General features: G+C 36.4%; 1 protein-coding gene across 5 annotated transcripts in view; it reads right to left on the reverse strand.

Annotated features, from left to right (window-relative positions):
• The window catches only part of LOC131427768 (ATP-dependent Clp protease ATP-binding subunit clpX-like, mitochondrial), a 35,776-nt gene extending 17,834 nt beyond the window's left edge, over positions 1–17,942 (reverse strand). The window contains exons 1-2 of one of the 5 annotated variants that reach the window (XM_058591233.1): positions 17,711–17,942; positions 6,354–6,582 (exon numbers count right to left, since the gene is read on the reverse strand). In XM_058591233.1, coding sequence (XP_058447216.1) covers positions 6,354–6,426 — 73 coding nt within the window. In that variant the 5' untranslated portion in view covers positions 6,427–6,582; positions 17,711–17,942. Of the gene's footprint in view, positions 1–6,353; positions 6,583–6,689; positions 6,885–6,907; positions 7,161–17,275; positions 17,295–17,710 lie in introns of those variants that run through there. The other 4 variants (XM_058591237.1, XM_058591235.1, XM_058591236.1 and 1 more) reach the window with 4 other exon arrangements.
• Between the last annotated feature and the right edge of the window lie 2,725 nt (positions 17,943–20,667).

Raw genomic sequence — 20,667 nt, forward strand, 5'->3', positions numbered from 1 at the left:
ACACCCTGTAATTTCACACGTTTTGTTTCTACGATAAGTAAACGTGTGAATAACTTATGATGTAGTTATTGACTGAAGAAGCAGAATTGTATCGAAATCCCCTTTTGCAACCATGGATCTCATTGCATATCAAACTAGACTGATGCTCATGATAAATCGAATTTCGATCGTGTTATTTGCTATTCGCATCGAAGATCTCATCCCAATTTATCATGTTCAGATCCACTTAAACTAAAACATGCGTATTACCTCGCATTACCATCTTCTTAGTAAACCGATCCCTGTCACGTACAACGAAATTGAAAAACGGGTGAAAGTGCACCACACCAGTGTCAAAAATATTATCGAGAAGTTCGGTAAGACCCTTTCCATGAAGGATTTGCCCCGATCCGGTAGGAAAACGGGTCCCAGCCAGCCCGGCCGGGACTTAAAAGTGGTTGAGTACATCAGGAAAAACCCATCGGCATCGACGCGGGATTTGGCCAAGCAGTTCAACACCAGCATCGGGATGATTCAACGGATCAAAGTTCGGAACTCCCTGAAAACGTACAAGAAACAGAAGGTGCCGAAAAAGTCCCTGGTACAGCAAGTTCAGGCCAAAACAAGAGCGCGAAATCTGTATAACCGGATTCTACAGAATAAAGACGGATGCATCCTGATCGACGACGAAACCTACGTCAAGGAAGACTCTCGAGCGCTGCCCGGAACGCAATATTATACGAAATCGGTGTACCAGGACCTGGACGACGCTGACACCACGTTGGCGATGGAAAAGTTTGGGCAGAAGATGTTGGTCTGGCAAGCAATTTGTACCTGTGGTTTGCGGTCGTCGATTTTCTTCACGAAGGGCACAATTAACGCCAATGTGTACGAGGAAGAATGTTTGAAGAAGAGAATGCTGCCACTGTACAGAAAGTATAAGGCTCTTCCTCTCTTCTGGCCAGATTTGGCTTCAGCTCACTACGCCAACTCCGTTCTACAGTGGTTGTCAAAAAATAATGGACAATTCGTGGAAAAGGACAACCGAGCTGCCCGGATCTTCGGCCAATTGAAAGGTATTGGGCAATTGTCAAGCGGCACTTTCCGAAGGAAGGTACAGTGTCCCAAAACATGCAGGAGTTAAAAAAAACTGGACAGCTGCCACCAGGAAAGTCACAAAAGTAACTGTGCAGAATTTAATGAAGAATGTCAAGTCCAAAGTGCGAGCGTTTCACAGAAACTAGGATTTTCTTCAATATAATCAGTGAAATGCATAAAAATGTAATATTTCTACAATATATCGCAAACTGATGTCAAAATATGTTTTTTTTTCGCTTTTTTATTCAATAATCAATGTTGCTAACTACTTTTCTATACACTCCTTAGTAGAGTCACCATGTTATTTTAGCGATTACTCGACTTTCAATTAATGCGTTGTGATAAAATCTAATACAATATCTTTGCTTCGGATTTGTGAAGCACTACCGCAGAAAAAGTAGTTTCAAAAAAACTGTGTTCAATACTGTTGTTATAGCGACGCGAAAGCTTAAAGTGAATGCTTCTAATTTCATCTTACTTTCGAATTCAATCTATCGAACAAAGACAACAGATCTCACTTACACTAATGGTTTCCGTATATGAGATGACTGATGGAGATGAGATAAATGAGGGTACCGTTACCCTACTTTTATCTCTACTATTGGTCGATCGTTAGTCCTGAGCTGAAACGGTGGCATTTATTGCCGTTCTTGCATACACTTCCTCTTACACTTCACTCACAGATCATCTCACCCATCAGGTCTAAGTTGAAAACGACACAACTTCACAAATTGAACTGGATGAACATCGTTTGACCGTCATCAGTGGTTTGCTCATTTGTTCAGTCTGTATTATTTCATTCTACTCTACAATATTCTATCACATTCCATAGTATTCCATGGTACACAAACCACCAATAAACGTCAACGATGGACTCGATTTACCGTTCATTTGTTATCATTCACTCCACTTAATTTCACTTCACATTGATAATAAGGGCCGGTAGTATGAAAATAAAACATGAAAAAGAGTTCAGTTAGGCCCTACCGGCCCCTCCAACCCCGGATGCTGGAGCGTAATGCAATCAACTTCCTGTTCAAGTCGTTCCATATCTTATTCATTTAATTCAATAATGAAGCTAAAAGCTGTAACACATATCTTTATCAAATTGTAATGCTAATTGATTGTATCTGATGATGTTTATAATACCGTCAAGTTCATCAACCATGGGAGGGAATTACTCCGTTCAAAAATTCTAAACTCGGATTTCATTTTTTGCTCATAATTCATATTTGTCAAAGACGTCTAAAAACAGTTTTACGTGTTCAATGCGAATGTCAAGGTGGATAAAATTACAAAACTGATCTGGTTAAACGGGTTGTCATTAAATTCGCTCGCTATAGCAAATGATCATAGTGCGTAGTTTGCTTCAATCACGGATACTAAGAATGCATCCGGTCATGCGACTATCTGTAAAAAAACAACAAGCTGGCGTTATCTGCCAGGTGCTTTCGTGAATATAGCCACCGATTGATTGCGTGACGTCCTCACTACTTCTAATGCTGCGATTATTTGTGTTTCTATTCATACATTCCGTCTCTTATCAGTGTTCTGATTTGATGTTACCACATACGTTGTTTATAAATTCGTGTTTTTGAACTTGTTGGAACGCTATTGGTAGCTCTCCTCCGCAGTGGTGATTCTCCTCGCCATTATCTAGCAGCGAATTTTTCAACAGCGTTCGACTCGAGAACAACCAGCATTGGAAATTCGTTCAATGCGCTCGATTCTGAACCTTGATAAACTAAACAAACAATTTTCCTATGTGAGACGAGTGCAATTCGAACAGGAGTCTAGGTTAATAGAATGCATAGATTAACACTCTATCCGCCGACACCAACCTTCCCTTTCGATACTGGTTAATATTAGTTTGCATTCAAGCGGAAAAATCAGAACTTTGTATTTGGGTTGTTTCACCATATTAACAAGTTAATGTTGTAAAATTGAGATAATTGAGATATATGAAATTTACCTAACTGAATGTAAATTATAACCTTTCATCATTTCCCCAGCAACTTGACTTGTTTATCAATGAATTGCGCGTCAGCTGATGTCGTTGTCATGGATCTGTTTACAAAATCAAAACAACAGTAGCAGTAATGTCGTGAATCGAATGAAACCTTCGTTCAGTTTATTTTCGCTTGGTCTGCACCTCATGCAATTCTCAAGCTTGCTGTTATTTGTGACGAGAATAATTCGCGATCTTTTTCGTTCTGATGGTTCAAAGTGTATAAAATTTAGATACATTGAGGTGAAATCAACGTAACAAATTCATCGCAATACGATGCAATCGTTCGCACAGCGTATAATCATCAAGGTCATATGCATAGCGTACAAGAATAAAAGTGTATTCATGACCATTTAGTCCATCAGTCACAGGGTCATGCACTTATTGGCTGCACGAACACTGTACGGTGTGTGCGTGGAATTGATAATAAGTAACGGATTGGATTCAAAATACTTGATTGGTGCTGCTTGGTGCACTATGCGATACGGACTAAGCAGTCACATGTAGAAAACGCATACGTCATATAGGTTGTTTTGTTTGATTACATATTTTCTAAAGTATATCGACGTTGTGAAATTGTTTTTGTGCATTGAACATTACAGCAGACTGGGGTATTTTAGAAAAAACCGTTTATCAACCTTTTTTTGAAGCGAATTATCTTGGATTGCCACTTTGAACTTGTACGTGTTGTATATTAATTATGTTTACATTTCGTTTTTGACTCATCAGTGCATAGCAATTCAAATTGAACTACTTAATGCAAAACTTGGCAGTTTAATTTGAACCGTTAAGCAGACGTAAAGTTTCTGCTATTTGCCGAATACTTTTTTGTTTTGCATCGAAGTGCAATGTCTATACTGACGTGCCGAACGAAAGTGTGGTTTCGACTTTTTTCTGGCCGATGCAGGTTTTTTCATTCAGGTATTAGCTCAGTTTTGTGCTACGGCGCATTTATAATTGTGTTTACGTTTGTATTTATACAACTTTTTGTAATTTGTGTACTTCAGACGAACTGAATTTTTTATTCATTCAGGATAAAAGTCAACCGTGTTCTGGTAAAAGCGTTTCGTATCGTATTTCAAACGGTTTCTGCACTTATTTTGCACATTAACCAAAGTAGCACACATATCGATTTTTTGCATAGCTTTGTTGTCACACAAAGGCATAATTTTACTAATTTTATTATATTTGGAAAATTTACTCCATGACTCTGCACTGCTTCATGGCCGACACAGGAAAGTTAGCGATCACAAAACAAAAGAAATATTTCTTATTTTTTATTTTGATTGGTTAAAACACAAACCAATCGAGCTATGACACACATTTTATGGTTATGACAGACATCTGATTTCGGAATCACTGTACGCCATGAAATCGGGAGCGGGTCAAAAGACAAAAGACATGAATCCACCCAAATTGCCCACAACTTCGACCAATTGAGGAATTTAGGGCATTAACGAAGGCACATCTTAGGAAACATTTCTCGTCAGCCGAAACCATTCAACAGTTCGAAAAAGATTGGAAAAAAGTGTCAAAACTTGTCGCCAAGAAGTCTGTACGGAATTTAATGAGGAACGTTCGCATGGAGGTGCGCCAGCTAGTCTACAATGGCTAGGTAGCAAATGTTGAGAATAATATTCTGTTGTTGTAGTCTAATATTATCAGTATATCGAATAAAATTTGAATATCTATCACTTGTGAATTATTTACAGCGAAATCAAGGTGCGTCCATACTTTCTGGGACAGTCTTTATTTTTATCGTGAATATGCGAGTGAAACAAGAATTAAGAACCTTGAAATTTATGCGGATTTTGCAAAAAGTCGGCATAATTCACAAACAAAATATGATGATTCATAATCTTTTTGGTAGAAATCAGCTTCGTTGCATGAAAAATGGTATTGCCTCCATTTTCTATTTTTACTTGATGTCAGTGAATGATCGCGTAGAACATCTAAGTTATGGACATTTAATTTTTGAGTTGTTTTGTTTCACTGTACATTCATTCTGTGGGCAAAACATGTCTGTCACCTCAACGTTGTACGCGTGCAGCGTTGTACAGAAATTATCGGTATTATGAGAAATTTTACTGATTTTGAGAAAAAATGGTAAAACACGTTTAGTCCTTTCCAAAAGACAGTCTACATCAATTTTGGCAAAACAAATTATGCAAAGTGGTTCTTTGTAACAAAGTCTACATGTCCAGAAGGTTTCATTAAAATCTGAGAGTTTTCACATTTGTTCGAGTTGGCGCGAAAATCGTCAAAAACAAAACTCCGTTAACTAGCAGGGAAACAAACTATTTCGTCGTGATCCTCTAGGCAATATTCTAAACATTCAAAAGTGACTAACAATCATCGTATCGACTACCGATTCTTCTTCTCCGGTGAATGTGCCTAGTGATGCGCGCTCGCCCAAGATCAAGGCTAGCCGGCATTTATCTCGTTCAAATATTAAATTAATTGCTCAAACCCGTTTTTCGGCTGCTGCCTTCGACATTTTCCTATGGTTCAATCCACACTTCATACTCATTCCGCCTGTCGATTATCTTGTATAGAATCGTTCAACGAAAGGAAAAAAATCCATTGCGAATTCATATTTTTTATTTTATTTTTTTGTCTTCCTCAGATTGTTGCTGCTTCCAAAAACCGGCGACAATTTGTCGGGTTGGGGTCAGTTGATCGAAAACGACAACCATACGGAGGTGATGTTGTCTACTACAATCATAAATCCGCTGAAAGGCTACACAAAACATACATAGCGGGGCCTCTCTGGAGGACTGATGTGACTGATAATTCTTCAAACGGATTCTAACTTGTGGTAGATGAGGTACTACTATTCTTTCTGCCGGAAATCTGTTTGTCGTTTTTATTACCTTGATCCGAAGGATGTTGTTTAGTGATGTTTGAACAATAGATAGAACTTTCAATATCTGTCAGGGTTTCAGCAGAACATCTGCAATTTGATTCGAAATAAATGCACAGCATCTGATCGTCGATCGCGCAAATAAATTTGTGTACATGTGAGAAACGCTGCTGTTTTTTGAGCTGCACAATGGATTATTCTGTCTCTATCAACAAATCGCGACGTGCGACAACTTTTCCGAATGACGCTAATTAAAGTCGGCGCCAGGCGCACTCGCACTGTTTTAGTTTTAGCGTCATTGATGGGGGTCCTATTAGAGCTACCATAGCATGGATAGTTTATATTACACTGACAGGCTAACACCGAAGGCCCACACCAATGTCAAGGCCGCGGAAACTCACTGACCTGTGCGAATGTTGGAATTCCTCGGGTAGATCGCCAGTCGTCCGATGGTTAGACTGCTTCTAACGCTGCGCATTTCGAACTATTTTCCTTGAGCCGGTTTGTGTTTACTAATTCGTCACTGGTGCCAAACTTGAATTCACTCACACTCACAGAATTTCAATTAAGATTTAAAAATATATTTATTGATTTATAAACTGATGGGTTTCACTTCAGATTCACAATTAATTTCCTGAAAATGAGAGAAGAAAAAAAACAGTTACATTTATGCGCCAGTAAAAGGTCGATTCCTTATCTAAAAACGATTGGTTTATTGCGATCTCTCGTATTGAAAATCACCTTCCTAGTAGACTATGAATCAATGTATTTCTATGTTATATCACCTCCGCTCGATCGAACTACTCAAGTAGGCGGGAAAACTATCATCTGGCTGAGTTACTGTGCGTCGAAGAAAATTCGGACTTGATGGCAAACTAGTTTCATTCAGCTGAGATGATTGTTTTTTTTCGCAATATTAAAACTTTTTTTTAGTGATCCAACTTAGTGGGGAAACTAACTTTCAATTTCACACCCTATCTCTTGCTTTGTGCACTCGGTTTACTTTGGTTTGCTTTTGTAGACACAGTTTAGCCATTCGATGGCGACGCGTATAATGAACCACTTTTGTTTTTGTTCTATTTTTGCTCCCTTCCAAACGGCTAGGAGAGCCTGAATGAACGAAATGAAGACGAAGACACGAAGTTGTGTGCTGTTCACGCCACGAGATCGCGGATTTGCAAACACCGTCCGTCTTACTTGACGGTTGAATCGCGTATACGATCAACCGACTGATGTTTTCAGACGGCCGTTCGCTACCGCACGAGTGGTTAATCTCATGATATTCTGAGCCGCGGGAGCGATGAAGAAAAAAAAAACACTAAATTATAGTGTTTTGTTTGGCTAATGAACCTGGTTTTTTGCTTATCAGTGTTTTTGTTTTCGATAAACTTCAGATAAGATTCCGGTCACGATTATAATTAGTCATACGAAACAGAGGGCATAGTTCATTTAATATTCAGCTGACATGGTATTCGTACAAAGAATTAGTTGGAATGAAATAAACAAAATCACAACACAGAAAAAAGAAAAGAAAAAAATGTTATCCGATTCATAAATAAATTCTGTGTAAAATGTTCAAAACGACGAATCTGCACTGAAGAAATTACCGAAAAGAGCAAGAATATTTCGCAATAACCGAAAAGAAAGTAAACAAAGAGAATCTCTCATTATTACATTCGTCATTTTGAAAATTTTATACAGAATCAGGGTGTCAAATGAATTGCCGATTTTAATTTCCCGGTTTTTTCCCGGTTTTCCGGGTTTTTTGAGAAAAAAATTCCCGGTTTTTGAAATAGGCTCAAATCGCCCCTGTTTAGTTTTTTTTGTAAATATTTTCTAATTTAAACTTTAAACAGATATCCCATGTCCAAAAATTCATTATAACATGTGCATATAAGAAAAGCATAAAGCCTTTTTCAAGTCAATCAGAGGTTTTGGTTACACGTAACCGATTTTTTTCCGAGTGCACATGACTGTTTTTATTATTTTTTTGGTATACATATGATTTAAAATAAATCAATAAAAAACAACAATCCCAAAAACGAACGCTTGCCACTCGGAAAAAACAACAACAATCTATGCATGCAACTTCAAATCATTTCGGCAGGAAAATTATAAACGGCATGATGGCCAAGGATGGCTTTTATCGTATCAAAGAACGCTCTCTACCAACTCTTCACAATATTCAATCATTGCCATCAAAGAGAGACGGATATCATCTCAGCAACAAAACACCGTTATGGTTCATTCTACATAGAATGGACACCAGAGCTCGATGAGCTGTCTGAGCATCACGGAAGCAACAAACGGACGCTTTTTCTCGTTTTGCGATCCGATTCTATACGGGCAGTTGATAATTGCGATAGAATCAGTTTACTATTGCCGCTTATTCTAACTATGTGCATATAACCTTTGAATAAGTTGTATCTATGAATATAGCTGTGAATGCTCCAGATCAAGATTTTGAAATATTGTATATTTTAACCTAGTATGAGAATCATCGAGTCGAATTATCTGCGATAACTATTAACTTGCGATTCTCTCTTGGTAAATTCCTCACAGCGCCGATCATTGCCGGACTGTATATATTTTGTTAAGGGCTGTGAAATACTCAGAGTATGAAGTGGAGCGAAGAAATGTAGAAAAATTCTCTCACGATTCATGCATTGAGAGACAGCGAGTTCTTGTAGCAGCTTCAACCAGATTGAACATGTTGTATACAATGTAGAGAAATATCGAGCCGCTTTCTGCCAAATTATCGGCAATCACCAACACTGATGATGGCACAGCGAATCTAACATAATATCGTCATTGCCAGGGCTTTGGCCATGGTACAATAAATTGTAATATGGACATATACTGTTTAAATTATGTCGCTCATAAGCACATCTGTTCAATGAACGATACCTTCAGATGAATTATCATGCAGATGATTGTGATGAAAACCAATAAACCAATTATTAACAAAGTCCTGTCAGACCAAAAATTTGAAATTTTTAAGTAATAAAATTGAATTTAAAATCATTAGATGTACGTATACCTAAGATTTCGGAAAACCGTTCGGCTGCCACAACTTGCTCTTTTGAAACACCATTTTTTTCTAATGTATCTGTCAGTCAATAAACAATGTTTACGATTTCAATGCGTTGATGGGCAAATAAATCAAATGATAACTGTTAAAATGCACAATATATCGATCTGGTTTTTTCTAATAAGATTCTAAATGCTCGTAGAGGAATCAGAAAAATAATTAGGAAGTACGATTTCTTCATGATGAACTATCCGCCGGTTTTAAATCAGTTTTATTTCCAATAGCTCTTAACTATTTTATCTTCTATGAGAAATCTTTCTACAATTGATCTGATTCTAGCAGATCAACCAATAACATTCAGGGTTTCAAATTAAGCAATGATTAGTTCAATTAGTTATATTCTACCAGCTTAGAACTAATCGACTAGAACACTAATTAATCCATTATCAAAATCTTTCTAAGATTCTATACTAGTCCTCAGAAACCAGTTTAAACTCTCAAAAAAGGAACTCAAATACTTCCCGTAATCGGTGAATAAGATCAATGTCGACAACTCTTCCAATTTTGCGAGTCCTTTTGACATCTAACAGAAATATAAGCATAACACAAGTATTGTCTCAAGATGACATTACTGAGACAAATTATGATGATACAAGGGCAATCATTAGCAAACTTAAAAACATGAAGGCTCTTAAAAATGTTCAATAATTTTGTTAAAAATTTTCCAACCTTGAGATTTTGCCATAAATTTTGCAGAAATTCATATCTATTGGCTACCAGGTGTGCAAGTTAATAATACGGGATTTTTAAGTAATAGGTTCAAGATATTTTATTCGGAGTAGTTCTTTCGGAAAGCAAGGCATCTTTCCATCTTTTTATCAACTCACGAATATCGCGGAACTATTCATCTTCGATAAAAAAAAAACAAATGATAGTCGGAGGGGGCCAAGTCTAAAGAGTATTGCGGCTCGGGTAAAAATTCCCTTCTGCGTTCCGAAATTATGTTTTTTACCGTTTCCGCACTGCACCGGAGAATTTTGGTGGGTTCGACTTAAGACTACGTTTTTTTTACGAGGTCTGTTCGAAAAGTTCCCGGAATTTTTTAATTGCGCGCGTCTGGAGAGTCCGGTGGTCAAACATTTTTTTTATTGTGTTGGTACATATGTCCCTAATGTATGGTGAAATTTTCAGCTGTATTCATTGTTTACATTCTGTCTTGTAGCGGCTGGTGTAGACGTGTTTTTTTGAGCTCGGCGATTTTTGTTAGTTTAAACTAGGAAGAATTGAAGAATTTGTATTAAATTTTGCGTGAAAATGAAATAAAGTGTAACCAAGTGTGCAAAATGTTACAGAGAGCTTACGGTGAGTCTGTTATGAAAAAAAACAAGTGTTTACGAGTGGTATAAGCGTTTCCAAGATGGCCGCGAAAACGTTGAAGACGACGAACGCTCCGGTCAACCCAGCACGTCAATAATCGATGAAAATGTGGGAAAAGTGGAAAAAATGATTATGGATGATCGCCGAATCACTATTAGAGAAGTTGCTGATGAAGTTGACATATCAGTTGGCTCATGCCATCATATTTTTTCAAATGTTTTGGGCATGAAACGAGTGGCAGCAAAATTCGTTCCAAAACTGCTGAATTTTGATCAAAAAAACAAACGCATTACCATCGCTCAGGAGCTGTTAAACGACGTCAACGACTATCCAAATTTACTTGAAAGGGTCATAACTGGTGATGAAACATGGGTGTACGGTTATGATGTCGAAACAAAAGCACAATCGTCCACGTGGAAGCACCCAACGTTACCAAGACAAAAATCGCCGAGCTCAAAATAACACGTCTACACCAGCCGCTACAAGACAGAATGTAAACAATGAATACAGCTGAAAATTTCACCATACATTAGGGACATATGCACCAACACAATAAAAAAAATTTTGACCACCGGACTCTCCAGACGCGTGCAATTAAAAAATTCCGGGAACTTTTTGAACAGACCTCGTATATAGAGGGATGTAAATTCAGCTTAGCTTAGCTTAGTTGACCGCCCGTGAGTTTCCCGTGATTGATCAAAATAACAGTTGAATTGGCATGTTGATTCAAATGATACTTGGGATTAGAGATAATCAATAATTTAGATGGCCACGCCCATGTCACTGTAGCCAGGAAATGAATGTTAGTTCAACACTTGTTGCTACTAGTGACCGAGAAATTCTCTGTATCACCACAAGTGTCACAGAAAAGGAGTGGTGTTAGTGGGTAGAAGAAATAATCAAGATTTTTCTTGGTAGATAATACGATATAACCACTTGATAATATATATATACGAAGCATTCCACGCAAAATCAGCCACCCAAAATTTTTTTTCATCTAACTGTTTTTTTTTCGATAAAGAACTCGAAAATATTTGACACGTATTTTTTTATTTCAATATGGTACGTGGAATTTTCGAGATATGATTTTTTGAAATTTCGCGTTTACAAAAAAGAGCCTTCTTTCAACAGCCTATACTGTAAAATCTAATAGATACAAAAATTCGTCCAAGACATGAAACGTGCGTCTTTTCCTTAGCTTTCAAATAAGCAATTCCATAAAACAATCTTTGAAGTTAATATAATGAAAAAAGTTAAAAATTAATAAACAAATAAAAAAAATTTAAACTTGGGCCTAATTTTTTGTCTTTTTTTAGTTAAAGGCGGGCGTTAGGGGTTTAACTCAATCTTGGCAAAGTTTCAGAGTGGAAAGATTAATACTTCAGGTGCAGTTAACTTTTCAATCACGACCCGCACGCGCGGAGTGTACCGCAACGCAACTTGCTCGGATACGGGCATTACTTGTCGACACATGTCGCGCCACTGACCGAATCCTAACTTTGACAGTTTATTTTTAGCAACGTTTCAGGCAGAAAACGAGTAAAATTTGGACAATGGATTTACGTGAGTCATACAATAATGATGACATAAAGTTTTTGCACAGTTACAATTTTTCTATGATATGATTTTTCTGGTTTATCAAAAATTCAATACTTCAAACTTGTCATGGGAAGAGAAAACTTTCATTTTTAATTCCTTGCCTCCGTGCGGCTCAACATAGTGAACCGATTGTGTTTCAGAAATAGTTTTACGATTTTTAATAAATTTCACTAATTTTTTTATGCAATTGTTTCTCAGCACCTAAAAGACTATGCACAGCACCCTTTTTCATGACGTTCCGATTTTAGCACGGTTCGCTTTTGGCAACATGATCGTTTGAACATGACATATGTATTAGAAGGATGACAGTATTTTCAAATTCAAAACAGTTTCATATTTATATTGATTTATACTGCTTGCAACAATAATTGCTGGAAGAACACAACTTCTTACACCCAAATTTGTGTGTGAAAAATAATTTCATTATTTATTCTCGGAACGAATTTCTGCATACTTAGACTCACATGAACAGTCCTATGCTCCCATATAAAGTTTCTGAATTTCATTTGGATCCGACTTCTGATTCCGGAACTACAGGATGATATGTAATGGAATTAAAATAATGTCACTCATTTTGCTCGTAGATGGCTGAACCGATTTCGTCCATCTAATATTCAAATGAAAAGTTTTAAGGTCCCATAAAAACTGCTTGTTTTTTTTTATCAGATTCGACTTCCAGTTCAGGAGATACAGGGTGACTAGTGTACAAATTTCACATAAATTTTGCGAATTCATCGGATTCACAGATATTGATAGCCGATGACCCAATAAACTTATTTCAATTTTACTTGTATTCGGATTTCGATCCCGGAAGGTACCACAAAATTTTATGTGGAACGCACTACGATGGCTACACTGATTTTCAAAAATTTCGAATCTAATGAAATGGTTAACAATCCATTAGGTGAATTTAACTTTAACTTCACTGATTTCCGAATTCAGTAACCGAAAGTAACGGAAATAAGGAAGATAAAATAAGGCCAAAACGAATTTAATAATATAATCCGATTCCGAATTCCAATTTTGAAATTGAAGGGTGAAGAGTTTTAAAATTTCAAACCGCCATAGATGACAAAACAAAAAAATCTTGAAAGTTGGACTTGGAAACCGGGGTCCAGTGTAAGACGTGTGTACTAGAAAAAAATGCTAAAATATAGATATCTTAATTTATCAAAGCTCGTTTCTGAGATCAGTCGTTTTCACTCAATTCGAAATAAAATTACTTCGCCATAGCGCCTTTCATTTGATTTTAAGCTTTTGATAATCTTTGTAGCCAGATCGGAGAAAAGTGAGTGCATAGTTTCTTCATTTTTGCACATTTTTTCTTGTAGTTCCGGAACTAGATGTGGAATAATAATGTCAACTTCAGATATAAATCGATTTGTTTTCTATTAATCAATCACACCGTTCACTCAAATCTAAGTTTGTTAAAATCGATCCAACCACTTCGGAGCAACTTGAGTACACTGAAGTCTTTTTTATGCGAGTTTACGCATCGCATAACTCTGAAAATTCGTATAAAAAAAACCACATAACTCTGAAACTTTGCATAAAAAAATCGCATAACTATGAAACTTTGCTTAAAAAAAACGCATAAAAAACCGCATAACTCTGAAACTTCGCATAAAAAAACGCATAACTCTGAAAATTCGTATAAAAAAACCGCATAACTCTGAAACTTCGCATAAATAAAACCGCATAACTATGAAACTTAAAAAAACCGCAGAAGGGAAACCGCATAACTCTGAAAATTCGCATAAAAAAGTCGCATAAAAAACCACATAAAAAAGACCTCAGTGTATATAGTTTTGTTATTCATACTCGCCTAAACATGTTGTGATCTCGACGAACAGATTCGAATGGTATATGAAACACGGCCTTTGGATCAAAAGTCGGTTTTCGCAGGGATTGAATAACCATTCTTCAGTAGCAAATTGAAAAATTCGCATTATATAATTTCATTGAATCTGAACGAGCGGCAGTAAGGACAGATTGGAAAAACCAACTGATTTAGTACAATGATTTTGAATGTTTTTAATTTGAATGCTCGATCGTTGAAAGCGAGTGAAGATGAATTTCTCAATCTTTTCAAAGATCACAAAATTCATGCTGCTATTGTGACTGAAACTTTTCTTAAAACCAAATGACAAATTGAAAATTTGAGAAGATGATCGATTTGATAGGATTACTGGAATGAGTACTGAAATTGTCATTTTTGTACGTTGAATCAAAAAGCAAAGTCTTGGTATTACCATCGTTTTGTGGAATATACACCCTCATTCTTGTTTACGTCCGTATCCGCAATACGACGAACGGGTACTTTCGAACGAATACGAATATGCCATTCTTGTTTTCACTCGAATGAATTCGAACGCGAATCGTTTGCCACAAAATATTCAAATATCAGTAAACTTCTTAAAATAAATGCTAAGCCTTGATGTAATCAGTCCAATTCATGTGATTAACCATATGCGAAACGCTAGAATGTATGCCATTTTAGTTTCAAACGAAACGTGTATTCGAACATCATTCGTACGAACGAAATGTCCCATTCCCGTTTACGGACGAATAGGCGAAATGCCGTGGTTTCGATTCGTCAGTTTAATGTTGCGAATCAACCGTTCGAACACATTGAAAAAAGTTTAACCGATCTCTAACAAAATTATTTTCGAATCTAAAGGTGATTTGTAATCAAATCATAAATTTGTGTTTTGCATAAATCATTTAGAAAGCATAGCAGTATAGTAAAATACTGTTTTTTCTGGGGAGCCTTTGAATGTATGCGAGGTTCAAAGTTTTTACGCATCAATTTTGCATCTATTAAGTACTTTATGGAAAATACGCCATGGGTAAACATGCTTTATTTTATATCAAATGCATGATTTTACCAATGAAATAAATATGTAGGCTATCGAAAACATGACAAAATTGCAAGAAAAATGCAACATATTTTTCGCAGATACTACTGATCGGACTGCTATTTCAAATGCTTTTTTTTACTTTGCACGAAGTTTAATTTGAAAATTTCATTTACCGACTTGAATAAAATTGGTCCTGAGTACGATATTTATTTATTATGTAGCATTCGTCACTTCCTTGATGCTTGGAATCTTCCTTAGAGCAAATTCAGCAGCTGCAAGCTTCATATGAGTGGTCTATAATGAAAATGAAACTGAAACAAACGTATCCCCAGCAATCCGTTTTAGTTTTATTTATTCGACCAGTTCTACTGTCAAATTTAAAACTGGTATACATTGCCGTTCTATTTTTTCTATATTTGAAACACAGATAAAACGCTGCTGGGGCTGGCAGTTTATTTTGTTATAATTTCTAGATTTAAATTTAAAAACTGACATAAATTATGCATCTAGAACTAGAACACACCTGAATATGCCCTTAAAGAACTACTTGCGCTACCGATCCTTCTTTTGCACAGGAATCGCGTACGTACACGTTCGAGTGAAAACAAGAATGGCTTGTTCGCATTCGTTCGAAAGCATGTGTTCGTCGTATGGTCGATACGGACGTAAGCAAAAATGATGATACAAAATCTGTGAAAAAACAAGTCAAATAACAAATGATATCAAAGATTTTTATTTAGAACTCAAATCTGTACCAGAACTGATAGTTTAAAGTTGGATGGGCGTTGTTTTTATGCATGTACGATGTTTAAAAGTGTGATTGATTCGAACGTAAACGGGAATACGAATTTGCTATACCTTCGAACGTATCGCATACGGCCGTAAACAAGAATGAGGGTGATAGTCTTTATGACTTCGCAGCTGAATGCATGACTAGTACTACGATCCTACTGACACCAAGAATCCTTCCTGGTCGAGACACGAACATACGATAACTGACTTGTAACATCAGTGCACTGAGCCACCAACACGGGTAGTCAAACGTTGAATCAAACATCCAGTTTTACTTTCTTTCAATACTAAATATAGAAAAAACTTGGAAGTCGAAATAGAAACGATTCATGAAATCTATTTGTTTGGCTGCAGTATATTTACGTTTTCAATGCGCTGGAGAAAAAAATTAAGAGAGAAATTGATTCTGTTGACTTCGATACAGCAATTTTAATCTATACGTAATTAAAGCTAGGAACGACAATCATCAACTACTCAATTGTTCGAAGGATGTCAACGTTCTCGTGATTCGTCTGTGAAATTCATAGATTAGGATTAAAAAAATTCGCTAACGAAGTTGAAGAAATTGAGTGGTCTTATTTCGCCTGCTTAAAAATATAAGATACAGTAACTGAATCTTTTTCGAAACTACGAAACCTCAGTTCTGATTGGGATCTCGGTTAGTCATTCAACAAGCAAATTAACTAGTTCTTTCAATTGAACTCTGCATCACTGAACGGATTTTTGAAATGAACTATTTTGCCCATCTCTAAGTGACATATCAGTTGGGAGGCATCGCTCTGATTGGTCATTCAGTTTAACAGCGAAATTTATTCGCCTATCGCCCCATCGTCCATTGATATCGTCGTTGCTGCTGTGTTGGTTGCTGAGCTATAATTCTCGATTTTATTAGTTTTTGGAATGTTGCTGCCGTTGTTTGTCGTGCAGATGTACTTTGTTGTAGCATTTTATTGTTGTCTAGTTTTGTTTCAGAAAATCTGGTTTTGATTGGGAGCGGTACAGAAATTTTTTCGATGCTCTGGGATACATGGTTTGCCGAAATGGGCGAGATTCTGAAAGTATTGACATGTCGCCCGTTGAAGCTCGTATGGGGTCAGCAATTCGAATAGGGTACTTTCGTTTCCGAAAATCAAGTAAGAAGGAATAGATTTCTCTAAAAATCTCAGATTCTAGACAGAAAGGTAAGTTAAATGTAAATTATCTGCCAGGGATCGATCAAACGAGAACAATCACGTAATAGATTTTTTACCTTTATAGATTATATAATATAAAAATATGTAGCTTTGTTTCATTTTATGGTTAGTGAATCAGAAAAATAAGTACCTAATACTTTTTATTTTACTGGTGATCAGGTACAGTATAATTCTTTTTCGTGTTTTAAATTTAAGGCATATAATTTGAATCGTCTAACGTTATGATTATCATATTTTTTAGTTTTGAAATACTGTATAGCACATACGTATAAAACCTAGAGCATTTTTTTATTTTGCGTAATGCAGGCAATTGAATACAATAGATTAATCAATGTTTATACTGAACGCAATTCTCTAGACAGCCAGATAGTACTCTACGTAGTATATTTCATGTGGTTATTGCATTGGTATCAAAATTTCGTCATATGATATTTACATTTCCATACAGAAAACAACAATCAGAATCGAACTCACTCATAATCCATCAATGATCACAAAGTTGTAGGCAAGATGGACCGTAATCGGTTTTGGCCGTCCCCTGAACAACACAGAAAAAACAGTCGATTTACAGTAAAAACCAGTGCGATATAACGAAACCATAAAACAAAAATGAAAAACATCTGACGGAAAGAAATGGAATCCACAATAGAGGAAAAAAGCCAGAAACGATTTTGGTATGACGCAGACAATTTTCCTACGTCTGCAATCCTACACAAAAAAAATATAATGCTCCGCCGGTAATTGCCCTAGAATCCTCAACGTTACGAAATTCGAGTCATTGCTCCGTGAGCAGTGGCAGACATCTTATGTTTCTGGATTTCATTCACTGGCAGAACGTAAAAAAAATCCAACAAAAATAACTTCCTCATAGCTACTGCTGTTTGATGAGGTTGCATCTCAGGAAAATACCTTCTATCGCTGCTTTTCCTGCGAGCAAATTCTAAACTGGTTCCAACTGCGATTTCCACAGGACAGGCACACACCACTAGAATTTAGAAAATAGTTTTTACTATGAACAGAAAACACTGACCGCGAAAGAAGGGAATTTGAAACGCGAAAAAAACGGAGTACGAGAGATCGCGAACACGACACTCGATTGATGAATATTTTTTTTCTTGTGATTCCTGAAGGTGGTCTGTTCTCGCAGCTGACAGCTGGAACGATGGGAACGAGTTTGACGTTTACAGTCGAGGGAATAGACGGTGCAATTTGATTTACCAAACTACACGCTTCATCAATATTATTCAGAAGATTGTTTCTAAAAAACTGTGAATGATGCATACATGAAAATTTCTAGTTTTACAAGCATACCACTTAAGTTTTACACTGTGGTCATTCAGTTAGCTTACGCACCAGTATTCGACTTTCGATAAGCTAAATTGAATTTCTTTTAATGAGAAAATGCGCCTTGACAAAACAAAATGGTACCGAAGCTTCAGTTGAACAAATCGGATAACCTAATATGCATAATGTTCTATGCCAAATATGAAACCGAGGTAGCGTAAATCACGTCTAGTTTGCTGTAACCGTCAATATTGAAGATCCGGGCGTAGAAGATTGCTCTATTTGAAACCTAATGTACGGTGAGGCTCCTTTCATCGAGAGAAAATTGTGAAGATTTTTTGGATATAAATACATCTTATTTGACTATAGGATCTTTTAAAAATTCACCCTGCACAACAATGGCTAGAGATTAAGGTCTGAGGACAGAGGGCCACGTGTTGAGTTTTAAATCGACCACGTGGCTCGCTCAATTCCCTTTGCGCATCGTATTTCTCTTGTACTCTCTCGTATATGAGCAAACTGTACCGGGTTGCCAGCATACATTTTATTATTTTGATGAGAAGTTTTATCACATTAATCTATCGTATGAGTATTCAACTTTCACAAAGATTGAATGTCTGTGTGTTTGGCAGCCTTGTCGAGCCAATTTTATTTCTCTCCTTTTTCAGAATGCTATCAGGAAACCAAAGCGAAAAAATGTTGGATGCATTGAAACTGACTTTGTTTCACAGAAAAATACAAGACTTCATTTTTATCGAGATAACATATATGTTTTATGTACTAATCGCATCTAAACTAAATTATCTAGACTTTGTCACAAGCAACGATACAAGCCTTCAAAGCCGAGATATTGAATATGAACAAGTAGTAGTATGCATTTCCGATTTTTCAGATAAAAATACAATCCGACCGCTAAACTCAATGAATCATTCTGAAAATTTCACAGAATATTCTCAACTAAATTTCGAAGACATTGTCAGGTGGGTTTTTCTATATTCTGCACCGTTTCCAAGAAAATTTTATTTGAAACGGGAAAATAGCAAAAAAACCTACCACTTTACGGTACTGTCCTCAGCCCTTAATCGTGAATATCTCTCGTTGTATTCCTCTGTCTAGTTGAAGGCGTTTGCCCGGACTACCCTAAGCTATAGGCTATCCCTCAGTTAAGTCGGTCAGCAGGTCATTAAAAACGATGAGGCGTAGCCGCATTAGACCTTTCAAAATTGCAGTAAATTAAAACAAATTCTATTAAGCAGTATGTATTTTTTATGCCAAATGACTGTTATGCCAAGTGACCATTATGCCAAATGATTATTATGCCAAATAACCATTATGCCAATCGGCGTTATGTCAAACGATGTTATGCCAAACGGCTTTATGCCAAACGTTGTAGCACAGACTAACAGACAGGACACTCAAATTAGATTCTGCAATCATTTTAACGGTCATTTCGAATATTCCTTTAGTTGGGACAGTACACGCATATGTCATGATGTCGCCACGTTACCCTATCAAAAACATCCTGTCTGTCATCTAGACTGTGTTTATTTTTTTCATTTACCAACAGAGTTGCCATTTATACAGAATTACCTGTAATGTATTGATTCGTATACGTCCATGCGAATTTCATGCAGGATACAGATTTAATACATATTGCCAAAACTATATACATAGTTGTGCTACTTCTCATCCTCCAACGCAATACAAAATCGAACCCGTTTGGTTGCAATATTTACTTGCGTCTGGTCTACCGCTACTTAAGTTCGGATGAAAATTATCAACACAATAAAAAATAATTTAGATGACGTTGAGAAAAATAAATGACGTTGAGAAATTTTAAATGTTATGTTCTCATCCGAGTTGGTATTAGATTGCGATTCTAAACCGTATTTACAGCTTAATTTTTTCGTGCAGTGTATATCGAGTAATATTCCACATATTTGGAGTTGTTTGGTTCAGTGTACTGATTGGGAGAACTGTCATATGTGCATTAAAAAATTTGTAGTGTATTAGTAACCTTTTTTACTACGCACTTTACTGTGATTTCCCTCGTGAATCGCAAGAGTGATCCATATTGATATATAGCGGACCATACACGATCATTAAATGTGTCATTACTAAAAAATAATATCATTTTAATGTATGTGTATGGTGCAGTAATGACGAGTTTTCTATGCAAATTTGAAATATCATTACTTAGTCATCATTAAAAATGACAAAAATAATTCTCGTGTAAGGGCCACTTATAGTATATTTGCTGAAAATCATTGTTTCGCAACGAAACATCTCTGTTCAGGCTTTTATATATCATCGTGTTGAGACTCTAAGGATATCGTTCGGTGGAATGATTTATACATAACTATCAATGCTGTCTGTTGATTATTTGGTGACTATTGTTCTTAAAGTATATACAATACAAAAATAATTGACAATGAAACAAGACATTTTTACCATTTTCATCTTATCTATGCGGATATCGATCGATTTATTGAGTAATTGATTGCTAACACAAATAATCGACTGGTAATCAATCATCATCTATTAATTTGATGACATTTGTTAGGCTTTCGCGCACATCATCA

Source organism: Malaya genurostris, chromosome 2 (genome assembly GCF_030247185.1).
Source record: "Malaya genurostris strain Urasoe2022 chromosome 2, Malgen_1.1, whole genome shotgun sequence".
Taxonomy (NCBI): domain Eukaryota; kingdom Metazoa; phylum Arthropoda; class Insecta; order Diptera; family Culicidae; genus Malaya; species Malaya genurostris.